At 42.5% G+C, this 26,354-nt stretch overlaps 1 protein-coding gene and 1 pseudogene across 5 annotated transcripts in view; one reads left to right on the top strand and one right to left on the bottom strand.

Moving 5' to 3' along the window:
- The window catches only part of LOC8155282 (pentatricopeptide repeat-containing protein MRL1, chloroplastic), a 33,875-nt gene extending 25,894 nt beyond the window's left edge, over positions 1-7,981 (bottom strand). For 3 of the 5 annotated variants that reach the window (XR_002451288.1, XM_021456816.1, XM_021456819.1), the window contains exons 1-11: positions 7,611-7,981; positions 6,675-7,362; positions 6,348-6,558; positions 6,162-6,225; positions 5,056-5,200; positions 4,841-4,956; positions 4,635-4,763; positions 4,302-4,493; positions 3,986-4,150; positions 3,761-3,901; positions 3,448-3,547 (exon numbers count right to left, since the gene is read on the bottom strand). Coding sequence is in view for 4 of the 5 variants with exons in the window: in XM_021456816.1 (XP_021312491.1) it covers positions 3,448-3,547; positions 3,761-3,901; positions 3,986-4,150; positions 4,302-4,493; positions 4,635-4,763; positions 4,841-4,956; positions 5,056-5,200; positions 6,162-6,225; positions 6,348-6,558; positions 6,675-7,362; positions 7,611-7,949 (2,290 nt within the window). In the remaining variant the exon portion in view is untranslated. Of the gene's footprint in view, positions 1-3,447; positions 3,548-3,760; positions 3,902-3,985; positions 4,151-4,301; positions 4,494-4,634; positions 4,764-4,840; positions 4,957-5,055; positions 5,201-6,161; positions 6,226-6,347; positions 6,575-6,649; positions 7,363-7,610 lie in introns of those variants that run through there. The other 2 variants (XM_021456832.1, XM_021456827.1) reach the window with 2 other exon arrangements.
- On the top strand, positions 24,957-25,890 carry LOC8155576 (annotated as a pseudogene).

Raw genomic sequence — 26,354 nt, forward strand, 5'->3', positions numbered from 1 at the left:
CGTGCTATGCTGCTGTCTGTGCTGCTCTGCTGCTGCTCTCCTCCTCCTCTTTGTTGCTCTGCTGCTGTTCGTGCTGCTTTGCTGATTTTGCCGATCTGCTGTGCCGGTCCGTTCTCCACCTCCAGCCTCTACCATGGCGCAGCCAGCTACATTTCATAGTGGTGCTGCGTCATCCTCCATGCCTACGGCCTTTTCTTTTGGCTTGCCTCCCCTGGATGTAAAGCTCAATGGTTAAAATTATTGAGAATGGGCTTTCCCTCTCAAAATGCTGCTGCAAGCTTGTGGTCATGCCTCACATTTTACTGAGGATGCACCTGCAGCCTCAACTAATGCTAACGATAAAGCGGTCAAAGCTTCGCGACTTGGCGATGACTGTGTGATGGCTGCTATCGGCATGAACATTGAGTTGAACATTCGCTCATGTCTTGAGGATCACAGTACGGTGAAGGAAATGTGGGATCACTTGAAAGCTTGCTACCAACAAAGCAGCTCAGCTCTCCACTTTTCAATTCGTCAAAATCTTCACTATCTTCAGCAGCAGCAGGACATGTCAGTGGAGGAGTATTACATTGCTTTCACTAAGTTATCAAGTCAGTTTGCCTCCATGGTGCCCAAACCCAAGCCCTCTTCCTTATGCAAGGATTGTGCCATCTCTTGCACTTCCAGAGAGTATGATCATGAAAATACTATGTTTGACTTTGTGATGGGTCTGCGATCTGAGTTTGAACCCATCCATGTTCAGCATCTTGGGAGGCCTACTATTAGAGATAGATATGTATAGCCTGACTTGTTTGTACATACATTACTTGTACTCCAAGCCTTATTGGCTTACTTGTACTCCAAGCCTTCTCGGCTATATATATGAAAGGCCACCCCCCCAAGGGTGTGCGGTGTATTACCTCTCTACACCTACTCTTCCAACTCTGTCTGAGGCACTGTACACTTTGATTGCTGAGGAGACACATCTCAGGGACTATTGCTGCAAATTCACCTTTGTCTCAGCAATCAGTGCTCGCTGTTCCTCCCGTCTGTTCAAGCTGCAGCCCCAGCCAAGACTCCTTGCAGCCACTGTGGCAGGACAAATCATCCTGATGTGCGGTGTTTCAAGAAGTACCCACACCTCCTGGCTGAAATGAAAGCTAAGTGTGCTACCTCGCAGCATGGGACAGCTGCAACTTCTTCTGACAGCATTCAAACAGCAGCTCCGCTCCACAAGGACTCCAGCAATAGCAGCATACCCTCTGCTCCATTCAGTGGATACATGTCAGCCAGCTCCTTGTCTTCTACATCACACTCAGATACTACTTGTTGGGTGTTGGATTGTCGAGCTTGTTTTCACATGACTTCCAATTCCTCTCATTTGGATTCTTGTCATCCTATCACTGATACTCGAAGTGTTCAAACAGCTGATGGTAACTTTTGCACAGTTACTCATCAGGGCCATCTTGCTACCTCTCTGTTTACTGTCTGATGTCTCTCTTGTGCCTAAACTTTCCATGAATCTGATTTATGTTGATCAACTTGCTGATCTGAATTGTGTTATTGGGTTTGATGATACCTCTTGCTTTATTTAGGACCGCCGAACCCGAGCTCTTCTTGGTACTGGGCATCGTCATAGGTGCTTGCCCGGCCTCTACATCCTTGATCATCTTCGTTTGCCGTCCCTTGCATCGCCATCATCTTCCTCCACAGCATCATCAGCTTTTGTTACTGCTACTTTTACCCAATGGCATCATCGTTTGGGTCATTTCTGTGGATCACGCTTGTTTACCTTAGTCAAGCAGGGTGTTCTCGGTCATGTATTCATTGATCCTCTTTTGAGTGTACTGGTTGTAAGCTAGGAAAACAGATTCAACTCCCTTATCCCTCTAGCGATTCGAAAACTACTCAACCTTTTGCTCTTGTACACTCTGATGTATGTGTAGAAAGTAGAGAATTGATAGTTAGGGGGAGGATTGGGCTACAGCAGATCACCTCCAAGGCTTAGGGGGAGAATTGAGAGTTAAGCCTAGTGTTCTCGCTTGTAGTGCACTGTCTTGTTATTTTTGGCTGCTAAAGCCTAGCATTAGGAATATGCTCGGATATGCTAGAGCAGGTAGAAAAGTAGAGGCCCTTTGCCAAGCAAGGTCAGAGTATTGTAAGGACTAAGCCATTGCATTTCAATTCCAACAAGCAGCCTAGGGCCAAGCTGCCCCCTGGCCTTACCAATATGAATCTGAGATCCATTTGTGTTTACCTGGCCAACACTGGTCTCATCGACACTCAGACTGCCGCCACCCCTATGGAGCTTAATCTTCCCCTGAAGCCCACGGATGGTCTTCCTCTTGAGGATGTTGGTAGTCTTGTCTATCTCACTGCTACCAGACCAGACATTGCCTATGCAATTCACTCTCATTCAATTTGTCAGTGCACCCACTACAATTCACTATGCTCATTTGCTTCGTGTTCTACGATATTTGCGGGGACAATCTCAAAGACAACTCTTTTATGCTGCATCTAGTAAGCCGATGCTTCATGATGCTTCATGCTTATTCTGATGCTACTTGGGCCAGTGATCATGTTGATCGTCTTCCCATTACTGGATATTGTATCTTTACAATCCTGTCAAGCATGAGCTCAGCACATTGTGTTGATGCCTCCTTTCTATGCTCCCATTACCAACAATCTACTATTGATCTTCAGTACACCTAACTTCAGCTTGCAGATTTCTTCACCAAGACCCAAACTCGAGCTCAACACCAATTTCATATACTCAAACTAAATGTGTCTGACTTAGATTATTCTCAGCCACCTTAGTTTGAGGGGGGTGTTAATATGTACAGATATATGTGCTTTTCTGTCTTCTCTCTTTCTGGCCCATGTAGGCCTTATGGCCCATTTTGGCCCATACTTGTATATAGCGGAACCCTAGACTCAATGGATGGGTGTAAGGTCATTCTTCCTAACAAAAACTAACTCAGTATATCCTTAAACTTTAATGAAGCCACACTTAGGTCAGGGAAAACTCACAGAGTTTAGCAGTTATGTATAGCGAATTTTCACTAGATAGGGTGTAAGTTTGTGATGCCACTTTCATATCTCTACTAAGGGCTCGTTCGTTTAGAGGATTTCTGCCTGGGAATAGTTCTAGCCCATCAAAGATTATATAAATTAGACTAGCATTCCTGCTAGGAACAGTTCCTGGGCAAGGTTCCATATGAACCGAACGGTGCCTAATTTGTCACATCAGCTTTTTTAGATAACTGAAAGATATATTAGGTATAAATGCTTAAAATTTGGTATAGCCGGCCTTCTAAACTGGTGGTGGCTAGAAGCTAGGCTACTGCCTATGTGAGGTCAAATCAACTAAGGACCCACTCCTTTTCTTAGGCAAGCTAGGGCTAGGCTAACCCCAACCAACACACTGGTGCCTGGTGATTTGTTTACATAAGAGAAATTTAGACATACACAGAGAGGTGATCAAAGCATTCATCATTGAAACTGATGGGGTCAATTTAATAGACTTGATCTCCTCGTATAGCTGCAGTGCCTTCTTCCAGTCCTCCGCCTGAAACAGCAGTCCTCAAATCATGATGTGCTAAAAGGAATATTCTATCAGTGAATTAGGAAGGGGGGGAAAAGGAATGTAACATGCACGTAACAAGACAGAGTTACCTATGCAAGATATACATTACTTACACAAATATAGAGTTATTGAACAACATGCATGCCACAGTTAAAATCCTAGATGTGCTTTCATGCAACAGTATACACAACTTACATTACAGCAAGCTCCCATTAACGAACTGTATGCAATTGTTCCAACGAGTAAACCTTTTGCTCTTGCATCTTTCATTATTTCAAAGGCAGCATCCGCCCTCCTAGCATGGCCAGCTACATCAACTAGAGCACTCAAAAACATCTGTAGTTCACGAAAAAAAATAAATAAGACAAAGAGAGCACATTAGTTTTTTCATACTTTATGGTTATCAGCAACAAATAGCACCTCATCAGCTTTTACTCCAATCTTGTTCATATCTTCATATATCTTCAGTGCAAACCCTAAATCGCCAGTCAAGCTACAGCTTCTTAATGCGATTGTGTAAACTTCTGGGGTACCCTTTATATTATACTCCTGAAGCATTTTGTACACCTCACGAGCTCTATCAGCCTATAGGAACAAGATGAAGCCAATTTGATTCTGGATACATATACTTTTTTTCTTGAACACGCAGGAGAGCTGCGTATCATTATATTAAGAAGAAACATATACTACTTTTCCCATTTTGCATTTTCAAAGCAAAGTTTAATCTGTAAAGAACCTGGCACGCCTGAATACATGTTTTCATCAGCGCTCCAACAGTAACATGATCAGGAATGATTGGTTTGGATCCTTTAGATTCTGAGGATTCTGCTGTCATTTCTGATAAAACATCAAATGCCCGAGCCACAGCTCCAGATTCACCACAAGCACTGATCAAAGCATTGAAGACAACTCGATCTGGCTTCACCTTCTACTGCAGGTACGGCCCAGTAAGTTTAACAAGTATGAAACCCTTATAAAGGGTTATAGACTGTTATAGCTTCAGTAACATTTATAGCCAAAGTGAAACGAGCACATCTAACATCAAATCCATCAGACAAAACAGTATCACCTTTGAACTCATAATCCCATAAGCACCAAATGCTTTAGCCACTTGCCCAGCTCTAGCACAACCATCAATTAATGCACTGTACGTGTTAACATTTGGCTCTATACCAGCACCAACCATCTCATGAAATACCTGAAATATAAATATAGTGTGTCTATTACTAAATTTTAAAAGGAAATCACCTGTATCTAACTATGTGGTTTAGTTACCTCAAACATGGCATCAACTTTTCCACACTTTGCGCAAGTTGATATCAGCGTTGTGTAAAGTTTACAATCAGGTTTTAGTCCAGCTTCCTTTAGGAGCTCCATAACTTGGAGCGCTCCTATATAAAAGTAAAAACATTTGGTCATGTTCCATGCTTCCATGCCAACTCTGGCACATCTGACAAGAAATGCTAAAACTTCAAGGTTAGAGCAATTACCGTCAAAATCTAGTGAACTAGCACACACCGACAAAAGCATATTGAAGGTACTTATTTTGGGGTTGCCAATCAATCTGCAAAAGCGAAGAGCTTCCAAGACAGCTCTTTGCTTCTTACACATTCTGAAAAAGCTGGCATGGTGTATCTAAAAACAAATGGAAATTAGGAGTTTGAAGACATTTATAGGAAAAAGAGTAAATCATCCCCTCCACTCTTTGAAGTTGTGTCATTTTGACCATGAGCCCCCCACCCTTCCACCCTACACAGGCAAAAAGGAGCCTAGTTTTGGACGTTGTACTGTCCTAGTAGGCACTAAATTGCTGAACATGGCATCTTGGTAGACAGTGGTCACCATCAAATGTCTACTCCTACCTCCATCATTTCTCCGTCCTCTTCGTCATGAAAGGCAAGTAAAACTCCATCACCAGGATGCTCCAGATCATGGATTCTGGGAACCAACAAAATAGATACGCAACCCAACGAAGATCTGGAGCTCCTATTTCCTTCACACGAGAATGGGACCTCCCCAAACCAGGCATGGTGGTTCAACTTCACAGAGATCACCAAACCTGAGCCCCCATCCCAAATGGTAAGCATCACACCTGGTATCCCCAAGGCTGAACCCTTTGCTCAAGAGAAAGCAACACAATAGCACTCGCCAGAGCCTAATAAGCTGCCACCACTGAGCTCAGTAGGTAGTGGCAAGCTGGCAGCAACCAAATAGGCAGAACCAAGACAAGTCTCAATCACGACGACACTTAGCTCAAGCGCACAGAGAAAAAGAGATGAAGGTAAAAAGACAAGAAAGAGAAAAGAGATGAAAAATAGCCTGGCATGTGGTTCTAAACATGTTCCTAATTGAGTTTCTTCCATTGGAACTGACCTGTTGCCATGTCACATAATCAAGATGATTTAGGTTCAGGGGATTATTTGTTCCAGAATCAATGGTTGAAGGATGAATATTAGACAGTTCCATAGTGCAGGATTAGAATTAGAGAATCTTAGAATTGATATATATACTTTTATCTGTTACAAAGGGCCAATTGTAAAACTCATGACAATAAAAAAAATATAAAAATATCAAATTATCAAAAAAGGTGATTTACCTTCTTCATATCAAGCAGTCCATTTTGTTCCATGCTTTCTAACAAATCCATGCAGTCCTTCAACCTGAAAATATCAAATGGATGTTTAAACCAGAAAACTTGCATCATCAGAAATTAACACTGTGTAGAGTTAACTGGAGCTCCAGGCACAAAAGTGTCACAATGATTATCCATAAAATATGTCACCTTCCATCAATTAAAAAACTATTGTATATCCTCAAGTAATCTAACGTCTCCTTTGTGCCCTTCAATCCCCCTCTCTTTACTGGAGCGAAGTTATCCAGATTCTCCTTGTTTAGTATGTTAGAAATGTTCCAGCCACCATCATGGCCCTTCACAGCTTTCACTTGTTTACTCACTCGAACTTCCCTTAAGCATGCAACTGGAGCAAAGCGTCCTGAATATAGAGTATGCTTCAGAAGAAATGGGCCAACATCATTCCAGAGGAGATACAAAAAATAAATAAATTATTTCAGCAGACTCAGTACCAAGAAGAAAATTCAAAAGTAAAACCTGCTGGCAAATAAGAGCTCCTTGCATTAGAGTTGGTGAATTCAATCACTTTGCCAGGTTCAAGTAAATTGCAGTAGCTGGCCTGGGGAACAAAATTAAGATGATCTTCTTCTACTCTTTCAAAGGACGAAAGGGATGTAAAATCAAGATGTTCCTCTTGATCACTCTGAGGGCATCCAACTAAATTAGCATCCTTGGTATTGGTATCCATTTGCTTATCATTATGACCTTGACTATTTTGTGCCTCTTTCTTTTGTCCTGAAAGGGATAAAAACTGATATGGAAGCCCAGCTACCCGGCCTGTTCTGTTAGATAAACACTTGGATTTATCTTGCCCTTGTGATACAGAGTGTGGCATCACAGAAAGACTTGTATCCTTATTGATGGAACTATTTGCAGTTGAAGTTGAGCAACTAACTTCTTCAGGTCTAGAAATATATAACGGTGTATCCATAGATATCCATGGTGTAATTATAGAATAAGCCTGTGTTTCTTTATGTACAGAGTTTGCACAAGGAAAGTTACCAGCCTTGCCATGCATTTCATCAACAGTTACTCTTCCAGAAACAAAAGGCTCTGAAAGCCAGTGACTATCCTGAGTTAGCTGTGTTGCCCAATTACTGTCATACATTGCTTTTGATGCACCAAGGGTCTTATTTACAATAATTTTGCCATGTTCATGTACAATCTGCCAAATTAGAAGATCGATCCAAGTTAGCAAATAGTTTCTATAATATAATGTAATGCTCAAAAACTGATGCAATGTTACGTTAGCACAATTCTAAAAAAAAAAGGAAAGGGGAAGAGTTTAAAAGGCAGAAAACAGCATTCTATGTTGAAAAATCAATTGAAGCAACTCTGACTCCACACTATGTAACATTAACTAAATAATTGTGCAAAAAGCATTAATCCACGAAATCGCCACTACAAGTTCACCTCCGGGAAATCCCCTTGCCTCGCACTGCGCCACCGCAACCATATCAGCTGCAGAGTGGTGAGAAGAGCGACCGCCGCCAAGCTAACGAGCGAGGCCCCGCCCAGCAGCACTTCCGCCTGCTCGGGGCTCGACGCGCAGCAGGTTGTCCTACAGCGGGCGCGGGAACCGGGGCCCAGCAGCGGCGGCTGGAGCAAAAGGCCACCCCCACCCCAAATCGCGAAGCCGTTGCGGCGAGCAGAGGGACGGCGGAGAGGGAGGTGGAGGAAGCGCGGCGGGGCAGCCAGCAGCGGGAGGAGCGCTGCAGGGGCGGAAGCGTAGGAGGAGGAGGAGGCCTCCATTGCCGGTTTCTGAGGTTTAGGATGATAGGATGATGATGATGAAACGTTGGTGAAGTGTAGATATAGCTCAGGCCTTGTTTAGTTCATAAAATTTTTTAAGATTATCAGTCACATCAAATCTTACGGCATAGCATGAAGCATTAAATATAGATAAAAATAAAAATTAATTACATAGTTTATGTGTAAATCGCGAGATAAATCTTTTCAACCTACTTAGTTTATGATTGGACAATATTTACCACAAACCAACGAAAGTGTTACAGTAGCGAAATCCAAAAAAAATCGCGAACTGAACCAAGCCTCAGGCGAATTTGTATATCTATATTTATACCAAAATTTTAGCTAATTTTTTGGTCTAAAATTTTTTTTATTTATCTTCCTATATAGCTACCAAACAATGAAGAGTTTATTTAATAATCTATCCTGTTACGAATTAGAATAGGCAGCTAGCACAATACGGAATCCAATTTTTAAACAGACATTGTGCCGGGCCAATTGAACTGCAGCACGGACTGAAGCACCATTGCATGAGAAACAAAGAGCAGCCGTTGAACGGTTGAGGAGGCCAAAAAAAAAGAAAAAGAAACGGACGGGCCAAGGCAAAAAAATGAAAAGGTCACAGACACGGAAATTGAAAACCACATGTTTACGCGAACGGAAATAAAAACACGTACACGAAGGCTTTGTTTAGGCCCTGTTTAGGCCTTGTTTAGTTCTAAAAAATTTTGCAAAATTTTTTAATTTCCCGTTACATCGAATCTTTAGACGTATACATGGAGTATTAAATATAGACAAAAATAAAAACTAATTGCACAGTTTGGTCGGAATTGACGAAACAAATCTTTTGAACCTAGTTAGTCCAAGATTAAACAATATTTGTCAAATACAAATGAAAGTGTTACAGTGTCGATTTCTCAAAATTTTTTGGAACTAAACAAGGCCTTAGATTGGAGATGAAAATTTGTTGGGTGTCACATCGGATATGTCGGAAGGATGTCGGGAGGGGCTTTTAGAAACTAATAAAAAACAATTTACATAACTCGTCTGAAAACTGACAAATCTATTAAGTATAACTAATCTGTTATTAGCACATATGGGTTACTGTAGCACTTAAGGCTAATCATAGACTAATTAGGCTTAAAAGATTCGTCTCGCGGTTTTCAACCAAACTGTATAATTAGTTTTTTATCTACATTTAATGTTCTATGCATGTGCCTAAAGATTCGATGGGATGGATGTAAATTTTTTGGGTTGTGAACTAAATAGGGCCTTAGTTCACCCAAAAACCAAAAAGTTTTCAAGATTTCCCGTCACATCGAATCTTGCGACATATGCATGAAGCATTAAATATAGACAAAAATAAAAACTAATTACACAGTTTTTCTATAAATCACGAGACAAATCTTTTAACCCTAGTTAGTCTATGATTAGACAATATTTACCACAAACAAACGAAAAGTGATACAGTAGCGAAATCCAAAAAAATTTCACATCTAAACAAAGCTGAAGTAGTAGATAAAAACTGTGAACGGGAAAGTAGAAACCAAATGAAAACGGACTCCCCAGCACTAATTCGATTTATTACCTGTTTTATTTAATTTGGAATTTAAAGTCGATTTAGACTATAGATATGGACAACACAAACATGTAGCATTTTTAGTCACAAAGTTAATTAGAAGAAGGACAGCAAAAAAAGCAGGAATTTTAGCTATTTAATATTATATTAGGTAGGTATAGATAGATTAACAAACATGCTCATATATATTGCAGTGAAATATAACACATACTAGAATCGGACTCGGTACAATTACTAGATGTGAGTTGTTCTAATTTATATGAGCAAAAGTGATGAGTGCATGTTATTTAGAACCGGACTCTATCAACAGTCATCACTAGATGCGAGCTATTCTAAATCGTACGAACATAGATCATATAAGTCTACACAGGACAAACTCTCCATTAGCTAGGGAGAGGACAAAAAACCAATAAGACAAGATAGGTATAGATATACTCTTCTTATCATCCTCATTTACTATAAACTTTTGTTAGTTTTTATGTCCCATTGCAATGCACGGGAATAAAAAATTCTACTGTTGTTTGGTTCATTTTTTTAGCTGGCCTAGAAACATAAAAGTGATTCCTTATCCATCCATTTTTCTCGACCACCTACCTCTAACTTCCGATAGTCGAGAGTTTCTTCCATCTAGACTCATATGACCCTAAATAGTTAGAACAAATAGATCTCTCTGAATCTGAATAAATTGAATAGAAACGGGAATCCGAATAGATCTCTCATATTATGAGTAAACTAAATAAGAATCTTAATCCTAATATACATATATAAAATTTTCTCTCCCTATGCATGTCCACTTGGATGTACCGTGCAAGTATTGTTTTCACATGCTTGCATGGTATTTTTTTTTCTAAACTATTAAGACTATCTCCAACAATCGTCACCTAAAACATAAGATCCATTTATCATTTGGGTAGCGCTACAGGTAAAAGGTTCCATACCTATTTTTAGTCTTGTCCAACAACAAGACCTAAAAGACAACGCTCTCTGCAAATGGGTTTCGAAGAGATAGGATACCCAAATTTGGGTTATGCCTCTCCTGATACCCAAAGTGGGTCTTCTGTATGGGTACTTTGTTGGAAGCTATAGGTATTGTGTTGAAGACCCATTTTAGATTTGGGTTCCCAAATAGATCTCCTGTTGGAGACAGCCTGAATCCATACTGAATCCATACATGGTATTTTAGGCAGATGCCCGTAAGGAGAAAATCGGTCTCGCCGATGGATATTATTTATTATTTGGCTACTAGAAACGACATAAAGCTCAGGTGTGCAATGTGTGAATAGGGAAGAAGCAAAAAAAACCTAAAGATTAAAAGAAAAAAAAGTGTGATGACCAGAGTCAAGAGGAAATAATTAGAGTATGCGTGTCCGGCTATCAGAGAATCATGCATAAAATGGATATGGATATCAATGCATTACAATTTCAATCGGTTCCATCAAAAAGTGAGCGGACCAAGATGCCTTGAAGAGGAGATTCAAACGCAATGCGCCGCTCCACATTTTAATCTCTGTCAAATCTTCCCTTATGATTATGATTAATCTACATCAAAATCTGCCTCTCCTCAGAATAGCAAGAACCCTCACCCATCTTATCGTGTGTTTCTTTTTGACGAAAAATAAGTGTAAACCATCTTGTGGCGTTTGACAGGAACGACTATGATCATTGGCGTCTCTTCACATGACCAGAAGAGATAAGGAACGATTTTTTTGTGGGGTGTCTGGTTTATTCATCTACTTCTATCTTCCCACTATTTTTAATATTTCTATAGTGATAGTACTTGTACTTTGGAGAGAGTAGAGGCCTTGCAAATTTTATTTTCGGTTTATATTTTTTGCGAGTTATTAAATTATAATATATCTATGCAGGTGGGATATATATTAATGTATTCATGGCTCTTAAGAAATATTGTAATTATTTTCATCTTATTTATATGTGATCTCTTTTGTATTAAGAATCAAGAAGCAACAAAATAATGTACAAAGATCTTTATCCCTGATCATAGTCGTGTGCATACATTAAGTAACTTGGAGATGGCCAAATAGACAATTCATTGTACGAGCTATCTGCCCTGCGTTCATATTCCAAGAACTTATATTCCAAGAACTTAGGTCGAACATGACCCTGCAGGGACGCGTGAGGCTGAATAGCTCGAGCCTGAAGGTGTGTTGCGTGTGGATAAAAATCACCATGAAAGTGGATGGACAGGAGTCCGTCCGCCGAGTTTCACGTATCCGGTGCTTTTACTTTAAGTGATCTCACACATAGAAAAACTAATCTTTACAATAAAAAAAGTGGCTTAAAAAACTTCAGTTAGATTCTGTTTAAGAAAGTTTAAATTAATAGCTGATGGGAGACAAGTTTAAATTAATTTCACTTAACCAATAGTAGTAGTTAAGATACATATATGAATTGTACTAATCTATGATGTAATCATCGTAGCACGATATTGTTCATCCAAAACAACCTAGCAATGCACAATTGTAAAAAAAATGGCAAAAATATACATACCGAATCTTTTACACCTTTAATTGTAAAAAAAGTAGCATAAAATATACATAACGAATTGTATAATTTAGTATTCACCCGTAGCAACACACGGGTATATTTTGCAAGTGAATTCTAAATTGGAAGCCGACAGAAACAAGCAAACATGGTAATTTATTCTTGAAAAGGACTCTACATTTCAAACTGGAATAGCTTAAAAAAGTAGTATTCTTATATGCACTGAAGACTATATATTCTCGAAAGAACACAAAGGGCTACTGGGTTCCCTGAATGTTTTTGTGCCAATAGAATTTAAACAGTATTTTACGAGTTGCTCTTTTTGAAGAGATTGTGCTTTGTGTCTCTTGTGAGGTAGGTTTAACTAATGCCCCTTCTTCTATATAAAGAGGTTGCAATGTTGGTTCGTACAGAAGTCTAAAGCCTAATTACATTTGGTTTGGAAACCCGATGGGGGTGGTTCTATTCCAGTTTTTAGGGATGTCTTGCTATGTGCTTAGTTGGGAGAGATGTTTGGCGTTGTGTATGGATGAGGGGTGATATATGGTGGTTTCACTACTAGAGACCTTTCGTTGATGTGCCAAATGAGCTTTAGTCCCGGCAATTTTGGCGCCCGGGACAAAAGAAATCTTTAGTCCCGGTTGGTAAAGCCAACCGGAACTAACGGTCCCTCGCCAACGGCTCTGGTGTCAGGCGCTGTCGGAGAGGGACCTTTAGTCCCGGTTCGTGTTACCAACCGGGAGTAAATACTTACCTTTAGCCCCGGTTTGTGACACTAACCGGGACTAAAGCTTTTGTCCCGGTCGTTGACACTAACCGGGGCTAAAGGTAGGTATTTACTCCCAGTTGGTAACACCAACCGGGACTAAACCCTCCCCGCTATAAATTGAATCTCCCTTCTCCCATCTTCCTCTCCCTGCCCGAGCTCGAGGTGCTTTGTTCTTGCTTGTTCTTCCATTGTTCTTGCTTGTTAGTGCTCTCATCTCCCACGATTGATCCATTTCAACGCTTCTACGCCGTCGTCGATTTGTTTGAAAGGTTGCTAGCTTCATCCTCCTATGTTTCTCACCGCCATATGTAATTTCATATTGGACATATGTCTATTTTGATTATTTCATGTTGTCATCTGAGCAATCATTGTCTTCTCATGTTTGAATTTTTTTGAACGATGCTAAGTGTGTGCCCGCTAAAAACTAGTATACACAAATCATTACTACTATGTATACACGAATCATGTTAAGTTCTATTATAGATATTATAGGATATTTTCTACTTTAATATGTTCATGTTCTTATTTTAAAATATTAATAATATAATTTTTGTTTTAATTGTTAAATAAATTATTTTTCACTTTAAAAATTATTGAAATTAATTTTCTTTACCGATAAAATTATAGCTTTTAATAGAAAAATTACAATTCCATGATAATGCAGATAATGGCACGCCATTGGATGTACAATGCTGATCTCCGCTCCAACGAGTTCATTGAGGGCGTGCGAGAATTCCGCAGAGTGGCGGAGCAAAATAAGCGGGATGGTTTTATGTGCTGCCCATGTGCCGTTTGTAAGAATTTGAAGGAATTTTCAAACTCAAGAGAAATTCACTTGCACTTGTTCACGAATGGTTTCATGCCAAACTATATTTGTTGGACCAAACACGGAGAGTCTGGGGTTATGATGGAAGAAGGTGAAGAAGAGCAAGCGTACCCTGACGATGTTTTTGCTCAATACTGCGACTTCGCAGTAGAGGACGAAGGTGATGAAGACGGGGATGTAGGAAACAGTATCGTTGATGATGACGATGCTCTTGGTGATGTCATTCGCGACGTACAGAGAGATTGCGAAAGTGCAAAGGAGAAGGCTAAATTTGACCAAATGCTAGAGAATCACAAGAAGCTACTCTACCTGTCGGCCGAAGAGGGACAGAAAAAGCTAGGAACGACACTGGAGTTGTTACAGTGGAAGGCAGAGAATGGTATTTCTGACAAGGCATTTGGAAAATTACTGAAGATCCAAAAAAAGATGCTTCCGAAGCCTAATGAGTTACCCACCACTACATACGAAGCAAAAAAGATCGTCTGCCCTTTGGAATTACAAATCGAGAAGATACATGCATGCCCTAATGGCTGCATCCTGTACCGTGGCGAGCACGAGAAATTAGATGAATGCCCTATTTGCCATGCGTCACGGTACAAGATCTTGCGAGATGACCCTGGCGATGTTGAGGATGAAGAACGTCCGAGAAAGAGAATCCCTGCCAAGGTTATGTGGTATGCTCCAATAATTCCACGCCTAAAACGTTTGTTCAGAAATAAGGAGCATGCAAAGTTGTTGCGATGGCACAAAGAAGACCGTAAGGTGGACAACATGTTGAGACACCCTGCAGATGGTTCTCAGTGGAGAGGAATTGATAGAGAATTCCCGGAATTTGCAGAGGACGCAAGAAACCTAAGGTTCGCATTGAGTACGGATGGATTTAATCCTTTTAGGGACCAGAGCTCTAGTCATAGCACTTGGCCCGTTACTCTATGTATCTACAACCTTCCTCCGTGGTTATGCATGAAGCGTAAGTTCATTATGATGCCGGTGCTCATCCAAGGTCCGAAGCAACCTGGCAACGACATCGATGTTTACCTGAGGCCATTGGTTGAGGAACTCCAGCTTCTATGGAGCAAACTAGGTGTGCGTATGTGGGATGAGTACAAACAGGAAGCATTCGGCCTACGAGCATTGTTGTTCGTGACAATCAATGATTGGCCAGCTCTAAGCAATCTTTCAGGACAGACAAACAAGGGATATAATGCTTGCACCCATTGCTTTGGTGACCTTCAAGCTATCTATTTGAAAAAATGCCGAAAGGTCGTGTACCTTGGCCATCGTCGATTTCTTGCTAAGAACCACCAGTTGAGAAAGAAAGGCAAACATTTTAAAGGTACGGCAGAACACCGGTCCAAGCCAGGCAACCGAGATGGGGCAGAGGTATTCGAGATGGTCAAAGATTTGAAAGTAGTGTTTGGAAAGGGAGAAGGCAGTGAACCTGTTCCGAAAGACGCTTCGGGGCGTGCCCCAATGTGGAAGAAAAAGTCAATATTTTGGGAGCTACCATATTGGAAACACCTTGCGGTCCGCCACTCCATCGACGTGATGCACCTAACCAAGAATCTTTGTGTCAATCTCCTAGGGTTTATGGGTGTGTTTGGAAAGCCTAAGGATACCCTTGAGGCTCGAGAGGACTTAAAGCGCATGAAAGAACGAGACACCCTGCATCCAGAGCAGACAGATGATGGACGCCAGTATTTAAGACCTGCTAGCTACACTCTTAGCAATGAGGAGAAGGAAATCATGTTTGAGTGCCTAAGCAGCATCAAGGTCCCATCTGGGTTCTCCTCCAACATAAAGCGTATAATAAATGTGCCAGAGAAAAAATTTGTCAACTTAAAATCGCACGACTGCCACGTGATTATGACACAACTGCTTCCGGTTGCCTTAAGAGGAATTCTACCTCCACATGTACGTCTGGCCACCGTGAAGTTGTGTGCATTCCTCAATGCAATTTCTCAGAAGGCAATCAATCCTCTTGATCTAGCTACTCTACAGAACGATGTGGTTCAATGTCTTGTCAGCTTTGAGTTGGTGTTTCCTCCATCTTTCTTTGATATCATGACACATCTCCTAGTTCATCTGGTCAAAGAGATTCATATTCTGGGTCCTGTCTTCCTACACAACATGTTTCCCTTAGAGAGATTTATGGGTGTACTGAAAAAATATGTTCACCAGCGGGGTTGGCCAGAAGGAAGCATCATCAAGGGATACGGGACAGAGGAGGTCATTGAGTTTTGTGTGGACTTTATTCCTGATCTTGACCTGATTGGTCTTCCTGAATCAAGGTATGAGGGGAGACTCGGTGGAAAGGGTACACTAGGAAAGAAAACATATATCAGCCAGGGTGATGATTTATTCAATAAAGCGCACTACACAGTCCTTCGAAACTCCATTGTGGTGGAACCCTATATTGAGGAACACATGGATTTTGTACGATCCGAGAATCCTGCAAAGAATGAGCCTTGGGTTACGCATCATCACATGGAAACATTCGGTGACTGGTTGCGAAAAAAATGCCAGGGTGATAAAGATATTGGAGATGAACTTTATTTGTTGGCTAGGCAACCAGCGTGGCACGTCCTCACATACAAAGGGTACGAGATAAATGGAAATACATTTTACACCGTATCACAAGATAAAAAGAGTACCAACCAAAACAGTGGTGTCCGTGTGGATGCCACGGACACGAATGGGGACAGGCACACATATTATGGTCGTATAGAGGAGATTTGGGAACTAGACTATGCACATAATTTTAAAGTCCCTTTATTCCGATGCCAATGGGTGAAGATGAAAGGAGGGGTATCAGTCGATAAGGAGTACGGAATGACAATAGTGGACCTCAACAATATTGGATATACAAATGATCCATTCGTCCTCGGTACTAAGGTGAATCAGGTGTTCTATGTGAAAGACATGTCTATAAAATCTAAGAGAGGGAAACAATATGAGAAAAACACCAACGAGCCAAAGCGACACATCGTTCTTACAGGGAAAAGAAACATCGTGGGAATTGAAGACAAGTCAGACGTGTCAGAGGATTATGAAAAGGATGAACGGATCCCACCCTTCTGTGTGGCCAAAGACCCAAGCATCATGCTCGCTGCAGAGGACACTCCATGGTTATGGAATGATCATAACCAAGGGCATTATGTTAAGAAAAAGTTTACCACTGTGCTAGCTTGATAATGGTAGTGATTTGTACTTGAGATCTTGTGTAATATAATTGTAACATTATGTGTAATATAATTGTAACATCTTGATGTGGATTTTGAACTATTGGTATTCATGAGTTTGGTCAAACTTGGTCAATATTGGTATTCATGAAATGTATATATGAAATGTAGATCTTGATGAGTGGAGCAATATTGGTATTCATGAGTTTTCCATTTGAGGCCATCCATGGTTCTGAAAATTAGCGTTTCGCTATGAATTCTTTCAAATTTCAAAATTGAGTGGTCTAAACTTTTTCAAATGAAAATGTGACCACTAGAGAAAATGTAGGTCTTGATGAGTGGAACAAACTTTGTATTCATGAGTTTTCTATTTGAGGCCATCCAGGGCTCGGTCAAAGTGTGTGTTTGTGAAACCCACTATTTTGACTTTGGTCAAACTTGGTCAAATGACCCACCTGAGTACTTCAAATGGAAAACTTTTGAATGCCAAGTTGTTAGGTCTCATCAAGACCTACATTTCATATATGGATCATATTTTCATCCGGATAAATTTGATCGAGTCCGAGGCACGTGTTTTCAAATTCGAAGACGGGCTTTGGTCAAACGACGGAGAAAATGACTTGGAATGGAAATCTTTTGAATACCAAGTTGTTAGAGCTCATCAATATCCAAACTTTTTATATAGACCATTTTTTCATTTGGAAAAGTTTATGTAAACAATACTCACCAAATCTTGAATCTCACACAAACTTTATGAAACTATACGTGGGAAGTGTGGATTTTGAACTACACTTTGCCAACACTTTGTCAAATGCAAAAATGGTCTATATATGAAATGTAGATCTTGATGAGTGGAGCAATATTGGTATTCATGAGTTTTCCATTTGAGGCCATCCATGGTTCTGAAAATTAGCGTTTCGCTATGAATTCTTTCAAATTTCAAAATTGAGTGGTCTAAACTTTTTCAAATGAAAATGTGACCATTAGAGAAAATGTAGGTCTTGATGAGTGGAACAAACTTTATATTCATGAGTTTTCCATTTGAGGCCATTAAGTCCAAAATACATCTTACAACTTTTGAAAATTTAAATTTCAAATTTATACAATCAATGTCGCGCATTTGTATAATTATTACTAAAGAAACAAAAGTTTAACGTCCAAATGACCCAAAAACAAAGTATCTGTATAAAGCCAACAATTTTTTAAAATTTAATTGGTCATTATATTTTTGCATTAACAAAATATTCATTATGAATAATATTTATTTTGGGTAATATGAAATATTTAAAAAGCAATTGTGTTAAGAATTTTTATACTCAAGAGAGAGCAGAATAAAATTAATGTGTATTTTTTAAAAATTTTATCAGATTTATTTAATTTATAATGCATTTAACAATGTAAAGGGAAAATAAAAAAGGGAAAACCAAATTATGGCGCTGGCGCCATAATTTGGTGAAAAACCTTTAGTCCCGGGCCGTGCCACCGCCCGGGACTAAAGGTGCCCTGCCCTATAAAGGGCAGAGCCCTTCTTCCTCCTCCTCCACCAAGCCCTAACCGCCGCCGCGTCTCCTCGTCTTCGATCTTCTCGCAGAGCACCGTCACGTCTCCTCGTCTTCGCCCCGCCGTACGTCGCGCTGCCATCGTCCTCTGGCCCCGCGCTCCTCCCCCGCCCCGGCGCGACGTCCCCGCGCTCCTCCCCCGCCCCAGCGCGACGTCACCGCGCGCGCGCCGCCTAGACGCCACGCGCGCGCCGCCTAGTGGCCGCGCCGCCGTTTAATTTCCCAGCCGCCGCGCCGGCAGCCCCGCACGCGGCCCGTGCCGTTTGCCCGACCGACGCGGCTGGCGCCAGCCTGCAAACGGCGCGTGGTGGCGCAGCCGGCCCCGTTTCCGTCGGCCACCGGCCTTGTATTGTTCCAATTTTTTTTGAAAAATCGACACTGTAGCATTTTCGTTGGTATTTGACAAATATTGTCTAATCATGGACTAACTAGGCTCAAAAGATTCGTGTCGTCAATTCCGACCAAACTATGTAATTAGTTTTTATTTTCGTCTATATTTAATACTTCATGCATGCGTCTAAAGATTCGATGTGACGGAGAATCTGGAATATTTTGCAAAATTTTTTGGTAACTAAACAAGGCCCTGGAGAAAGAAAAAAAATGAAAAAACATATGAAAAAACAGAGAAAGAAAAAATTCATAATGTATATGTATATTAGGCCCTATTTAGTTCCTCACCCAAAAATAAGACACAGAAAGAACCCTAGTACTCGCCGTTGTAACCTTTGCAGCGCTATTGTCGTCGCCATCATGGAGCACCGCCGTGGAACACACACATACACACACACATGTACACACACTTGATCATCCAGGGCCGATGCGCGCGTGCGCGCGCGCACACCCACACACACCGGATCGACGTCTCTCTGCCGTCTATCTCTCTCTCACACACACATACATATGCAAATGTGATATAATATTTGTTCCCTCTTTCTTCCTTCTTCCAGATCGAAGTCTCTCTACCGTCGTCACCGAAGTCCCCGTCGAGTCTCCGCATCGACCGCCTTCTCTCCGCCGTCTCACCGCCTTCAAACTACAGGTATGTCGAGATGGATCTATTAGTGGTACAATTAGTGCTATAATTAGTGATACAATTAGTGGTATAAATTAGTGGTATAATTATGATATATTTAATTATTAGCAAATAATATACACTAAACCCTAAACCCTAAGCCCTAAGCCCTAAGCCCTAAACCCTAAACCCTAAACCCTAAACCCTAACCCCTAAACCCTAAGCCCTAAACACATATACTCTCTCTCTCTCTCACTTATTTGTGACCGGTTCAGATCATGCCACTTTTGTTAGCAAATGATGTAAACCCTAAGCCGTAAACCCTAAACCTTGAAACCTAAGCCGTAAACCCCAAACCCTTAGCCGTAAACTGTTGCGGAAAACACTAAGTTGTAAACCCTAGTTTTATATATTGTTTCCTTGTCAGGTATACACAGTAGTGCTAGTAGTCATGTGTCACCAATTTCTTATAAATCTAGAATATTGCCTTTGCTCAAATTCATATATAATTAATTATTTTCATGTATATTATAGTACCAATTTCTTATTTATTTTCACGTAATATATATACGATGTTCTTTAATGTAATTAGTGATGTTCTATGGTGTATTTAGTTTTTTTCACGTAATATATATTTGATGTATTTAGTGATGTTCTATAGTGTTCTGTGATGTATTTAGTGATGTTCTAAGCCCTAAGCCCTAAACCCTAAACCCTAAACCCTAGTTTTATATATTGTTTCATTGTCAAGTATACACAGTAGTGCTAGTAGTGATGTGTCACATATTTCTGTAGAAATGGCCGATCCGAGAGAACACGAAGAGGAAATGATGAACCTGATCTGCGGTCCCACTAAAGAAGTTTATCACGATGATCGCGAAGGCGATGATAACCCTGAGGGAATCGATGTCTGCTCTCAGTATTTGGTCGACCCGGATGAGCAAGACAATGCTGGCCAGCAGGTCTATAACATGGCAGTCTCCTTTGTTTTTACAGATATAATTCGAAATAATATCTTGTATTAAATTGTCTTTTTTCTTTCTACATAGCCCTCTGGCTCGACGACAACCACGGGGACCAGCCGGAGAGTACGAGGCCCAAAGAAGCCTATGGAGGGCCGGTTAGTAATCTTAGAATTCGAGGAAGCAACAGGCAAGCCACTTGGACCCCATTCAAGGGCCTTCGTGAACCACTTAGGGTACCTTGTCTGGGATAGGATCCCAATCAGTGTCCGTGAATGGAAGGAGAACAAGAAACACCTAGAAATCAGTTATGTCTCTATACGTGACAAGGAGCTACTCTGGGGTGATGTCTTGCAACATTTTACACTAGAGACAAACAATGAACAGTTGAAGGAAAGAGTCCGAGACTGGTCTATGAAGAAGATGGCACCAATGTTCCAGGGCTATAAGAAGCGTCTATATCAAGACTACATCAAGAAAAACATGACTCCAGATTTCAACTCTCCGAACTATGTGAAGCTACGACCGTTTTGGGATGACTTTGTACGGTTCAAGATGTCCGAAGAGGCTCAGGAACGGGTCAGAAAGAACCAAGAGAATGCCCGACGCAAGACCTACCACCACACGATGGGATCAGGTGGCTACCAAACCGCAGTTCCTAAGTGGGAAAAGGCTGAAAAAGAGTTAATCGACAGGGGGTTGGTGCCCGAATCCCTCGAGTGGCCTGAGCGCGCGAAGCACTGGTTTTTCGCTCACGGAGGCTCACTGGACCTTGAGACCGGAAAGGTCGTGTATGGGGAACGCATCCAAGCTATTGCGGAAAGATTCCATCAAGCCCGCTCCATCGCTGAAAGTGGAGAATGGCAGCCGAATAGAGATAAAGATGAATTGACATTCGCCCTGGGGAACCCTGAGCACGGTGGACGGACGAGAGGCTATGGCACCGTGTCGTGGGAACATGCCTTCCCTGCTGATAGGGAAACTTATAGAAGCCGCCAGAGAAAGAAGGAAGAGGACAGGGAACGGATACGCAGATTGGAGGAAGGACTCATAAAGACCCAAGAAGTGGCTCAACGGGCCCTTGAGCGGGAGCAAGCGCTGGATGAGAAAATCCAAAAGGCCGTGGAGGAAGCTGTAACTTCCCGCCTCCAAAGCTTATCACAGCCACCGGCCGCCAACTTCAGCCCTTGCTCAGCTCATCTAAAGAGCAGTTGTGCTTCTACGGAGGCGCCTGCGAGGCAAGTTGATGACGTAGGGCTGCGATTCTCGGTGGATGACGTCATCGCTCCGTTGACGTCTTGTGAGCTCAATATTCCGGAGGGCGATGGCACAGTAAAGGTGGCTACCGGTGTCGTATCTCCTATCGACCCCACCAAGACACCAACAATCCACTCTGTCCCAATACCAGCCGGATATGCTTGTGTCTCGGTGGATAGAGTGATCAGAGGCCGTGAAAATGTGCCTCTCGATATCGAAGGCGGTGATGGAGAGAAGACACTTGGTGAAGCAGAGAAGACATTCATATGTTGGAGGAAACGGTACATCATTATTCCAGGGGTGCCGCCGCCACAACCGAACCCTAGCAGGTGCGGATTATTGTGGACGCTACTGCTTTTTCTATAATTATATACTGTATCAAATTACATTTAGTCATGTATACATATACCTTATTTGTTTTCTTCAAATCCAGGGCCTCCCCCCACCGAAGTCCGTCTGTCCATTCACCGCATGACCATAGTGCCGTGGGACACGACGACGACGACGACGTACAAGAGAAGGCCGCATCCCCACCACCGGCCGTCGCATCTCCTCCACGAAGGAATCCAACGCCGCCCGCGGTCGAATCTCCTCCACAACAACAAGCTCCACCTGCGCCACTGCCTCTGCCAATGCCGACGACAACGGTCGCCGCCTCATCGGCACCGGCTGGTGCTGCATCGAGGAGGAAGAGGTCGTCCGCCGAGACACAGAGATCACTCCAACCAGCTGCGGCAAAGAGGAAAGCTTTGAACACGAAGATCCCGAAGACGACCAAGCTTCCATATGAGAAGACCGATGAGGAAGTGCTTGCTGCAAGCAAAGCGGAAGTCAAAGCATTCTTTGAAAAATACAAAGCTAACAGAAAAGCAGAGCAAGAGCCGCCATACCTAATGTATCCTCATTCAAAGCTACGTCAAGTGGTGCAGAAAATGACAGACGTGAACCGTGCTGCGAGTAAACAACCAGGGTCAACAATATCAGACTACGACCGTACTGTCCTAAAGAAAATCAAGGCAGACAAAAGAAAAGTCCAGCAAAAAGTTGCACAGCTCGGCGAACAAGCGCAACAATCAGTTCAGCCACTAGTGGTTGCGAATGAGTACGGTTCAAATGCCAACTTGCTGGCAATGACTATACCTGCTAATGTGGACTTAGATGAGCTCGGGAATTGGATGGAAGAAACTGGGCTGCCCCTAGAAGCACTTCTAGGGCGTACCGATGCGCCAATCCACGGAGGTGTCGATGAATATCAGAGTCGGTACATTTACGGCAGGAGTATGTGCCACCCTGAGAAGGTACGAGGACTTGGTACGCAAATATACAAGCTGCACGAGTACTACTTGAAAGTCAGCTCAAAACATATACAAGAAGAATTGATTGCCGTCCGAGTCTGCGACTGACACTACTTCCGTGGAGATGACGTCATATGGATAGATTTTAGTGAAGTACACCAACTTCTCCATATGAATGTATGTATTCGTAATAACTACGCTCACGATGTGCAGACACATGATGAGAGAACAAAGATTAAAAAAGACAATCGAATTGGTTTCATCGATCCATATGTCGTGTACAAGGACACTAAAACTAAAGATCCGTTGAATCTGAAGCCTAAGGAAATGGAGAAGAACCTCCGGAGGTTCTTTTATAACCAAAGGCATACGGAGAAGATACTCTTCCCTTACAATATGGGGTAAGTGTTGTGTTATATCATGTCTTAGTTAATCCGGCATTAAGATATACATATATAAGTTGACTCTAAACAAATGCAGAGATCATTGGATACTCATTGAGATTAAGATCACGGAACAAAGAATACATGTGTGGGACTCAATGAAAAAAGACCTAGCACTCTATCAAGACATAATAGACATGATCCAGAGGTAAGTATATATCATACTTTAAATATCGATGCGTGCTCCTTTACTTTATTATGCTAGCTATACCTAATCAACGAGCGTCTTATTGGGCAGGGCTTGGGCTTGGCTACAACAAAAATATCGTACGGATCTGAATGTGTCACTTCCTCCTTCTGTTCTACTCCCTTGGGTGCCCACGCAGCCGTTTGGAACGAATCTATGTGGATACTATATTTGTGAATTTATGCGGTGCACCCTATTTAAACTTGCTCAAAGTGTTCTAAAAGTAAGTAACATGCATGTGTATACAGTAAATTCATATCTTATTTATTTGTTGAAACTAAATAGATTTTATGTATATTAATATCTTATCTAACTAATGCAAATGGAAGGAGTGGAATATGAAAGATAAAGTGTTCGAGTACACATTACTCCTTGGAGTCCAGGAGACGATCGCCGGATTTATCAACGATCATGTCATTCCGGAAGACGGCGAGTTTCACTTATACCCGCAGGGCTTCAAGCCCATTCCAAACAAGGACGAACACTTGTATGAGCTTTGAGTGGGCGGGCAAACATTATGTAATCATTAACCGGTGGCAGCACACTTGATTATTACTTGTACATAATATTATTATTGTAAATGTAATGTGTATGTATGTATGTGTATAGCCATATAATATATATAGATATACATATATTATACGGATAATATATATGTAGTTTCATACTTTATTTGTGTGCAATAATAATGACGCTCTCGTATAAGTGCAATGTATACGGATAATTGCGGCGTATACGATTAAATTGGAGAACATATACAATTAAAAACCAAAATTAATAAAGAAATTAAAAGGAAAAAGAAAAAAAAGAAAAACAAAAAAAACCTTTAGTCCCGGTTGGTAATACCAACCGGGACTAAAAGGGATGGCTAGGGGTGGCGCCACGTCACTGCCTGGTGCCCCCTGTAGTCCCGGTTGGTGTTACCAACCGGGACAAAAGGTCCCCATTTAGTCCCGGGTCTGGGAGCCGGGACTAAAGGTGTGACTTTTAGTCCCGATCCCTTAGTCCCGGCTCGCCACCCGGGAATACAAGTGGTTTTCGACCGGGACTAAAGGCCTGTCCTACCCGTGTTTGAGACAACTTACGTGCTTAGTTGGGAGAGATGGAACTGGGTTGTATTTGGACGAGGGACTTTAAGGTGGTATGATGACAAATCTAATATATGGGGTCCATCTGTCATTTTTTCTTTCATGTAGCAACTATTTTTTATTTTTTCTATGTCTACATATCTATATCTATACCTAATACTAAAGAGGCAAAATTTCAGCCTCTTTTTTGCTCTCGAATTTTTTCGTCTGTCTCCTGGCCTCCCTCGCACATGAACCCTCCATAAAAAAGAAGAAGTCCGGGTTCTGATCCACTCCGTAGGCGATCTCCTTCCTGAACACGTGCCTTCACCACTCGCACTCGGCCACACCGCCGCCGCGCCCTCCGCACATGGTGCCGCTGCTGCGACCGCCCCCTCGTGCTTCCTCGCGTTCTCCTTCGTCGGCAGTGACGCGACCCATGAACGGCAGCTATTGGACACCTCCCTCCCGGTTGGCAACGGCGTGTTGGGCCCCCTACGGCCACTCGCTTGAGGATGGCAGCGTACTACAGGGCAGTGGCGCGGGATCTAGCGTTGCCTCCACCAGGAAGGCCGCCGCTGTGGTTCCCGCGTGCCCCGTCGTGTCCCGCGCCACTCCGATTACTTCAACCCCCGGGCCCCGCCGCGCGGGGACGGCTGCGGGTACGGGCGGCCCCCCAACAGTGTGCAGGACGGGAGGGTCTTCACTAGCTACAACATCTACAAGGGTAAGGCCGCGCTCTCGTTCGACCCCAGGCCGCCGTAGTTCGTGCCGCTCGATGTAGGTAGTGTTAGAACTCCGATTAGGATGAATACAGAAACGCACGCACAATTGTTTGGTGCTGCAAGCGGCAGCTTTTCCTGATGTCCTTCTATTCATTATAAAGGGAAATACATGCATCATACATGGTTACAAAATAACTAAGGCAATCACAATATGCCCACAATCGGTTGTTGCCATCCCAACAGCCAGGACACACTGCTTACCATACTTAGTCACTAATTAGACTAAACTACCAAATATAGTTAACAGGTGCTCAGAGTTTATTCCAACAGGTAGAGGAGGTTGGATTGGGCTTCGTTGTTTCTGACATTGTTCCCTACATGTGTTGCGCTAACGATGCTTGCGTGTGCGAGTTCTTGTAGTCTGGGGCGTACAAGGTGGCCAAGGAGGGATATGTGCTGCTGCAGTTCGCGCCCGCCGTGGCCACACGACAATACGACTGGACGCGCAAGCAGGTATGCTCCAATTGCCTCAGCTCTTGGTTTCCTTTTTGATTTTTGAGACCCAACCAACCAATTTGAGCTGAGCTAATCCCGTCATGGAGCTGTTGGAACCGACTCCGACCAAGCGCCTTCGTAAGGATGTCGCCCAGCTGGAACTCAGTGCCGACGAACTCAATGTCGATCAGCTTCTCGTCGCAACACACCCGGATGAAGTGGAACTTGACGTCTATATGCTTGCTCCGGTCGTGATGCACGGGATTCTTCATTAAGGCGATGGTAGACTTGTTGTCCACCTTGAGCTTGGGCGCGAGGACTGCTCCTCCGACGAGCTCGGCCAATAACCTTGCCAGCCAGATTGCCTCGCATGCGGCTGCTGCTGCCGCAATGTACTCTGCCTCACAGGAAGACATAGCAACCACCTTTTGTTTTGCCGACTGCCAAGCAATCGGACCACCAGCCAGGAAGAAAATCAGCCCGCTGGTGCTCTTGCGGTCGTTCACGTCACCTGCCAGGTCGCTGTCCGAGAACCCCAGCAGCTTGGG

Source organism: Sorghum bicolor, chromosome 1 (genome assembly GCF_000003195.3).
Source record: "Sorghum bicolor cultivar BTx623 chromosome 1, Sorghum_bicolor_NCBIv3, whole genome shotgun sequence".
In the NCBI taxonomy this organism is placed as follows: domain Eukaryota; kingdom Viridiplantae; phylum Streptophyta; class Magnoliopsida; order Poales; family Poaceae; genus Sorghum; species Sorghum bicolor.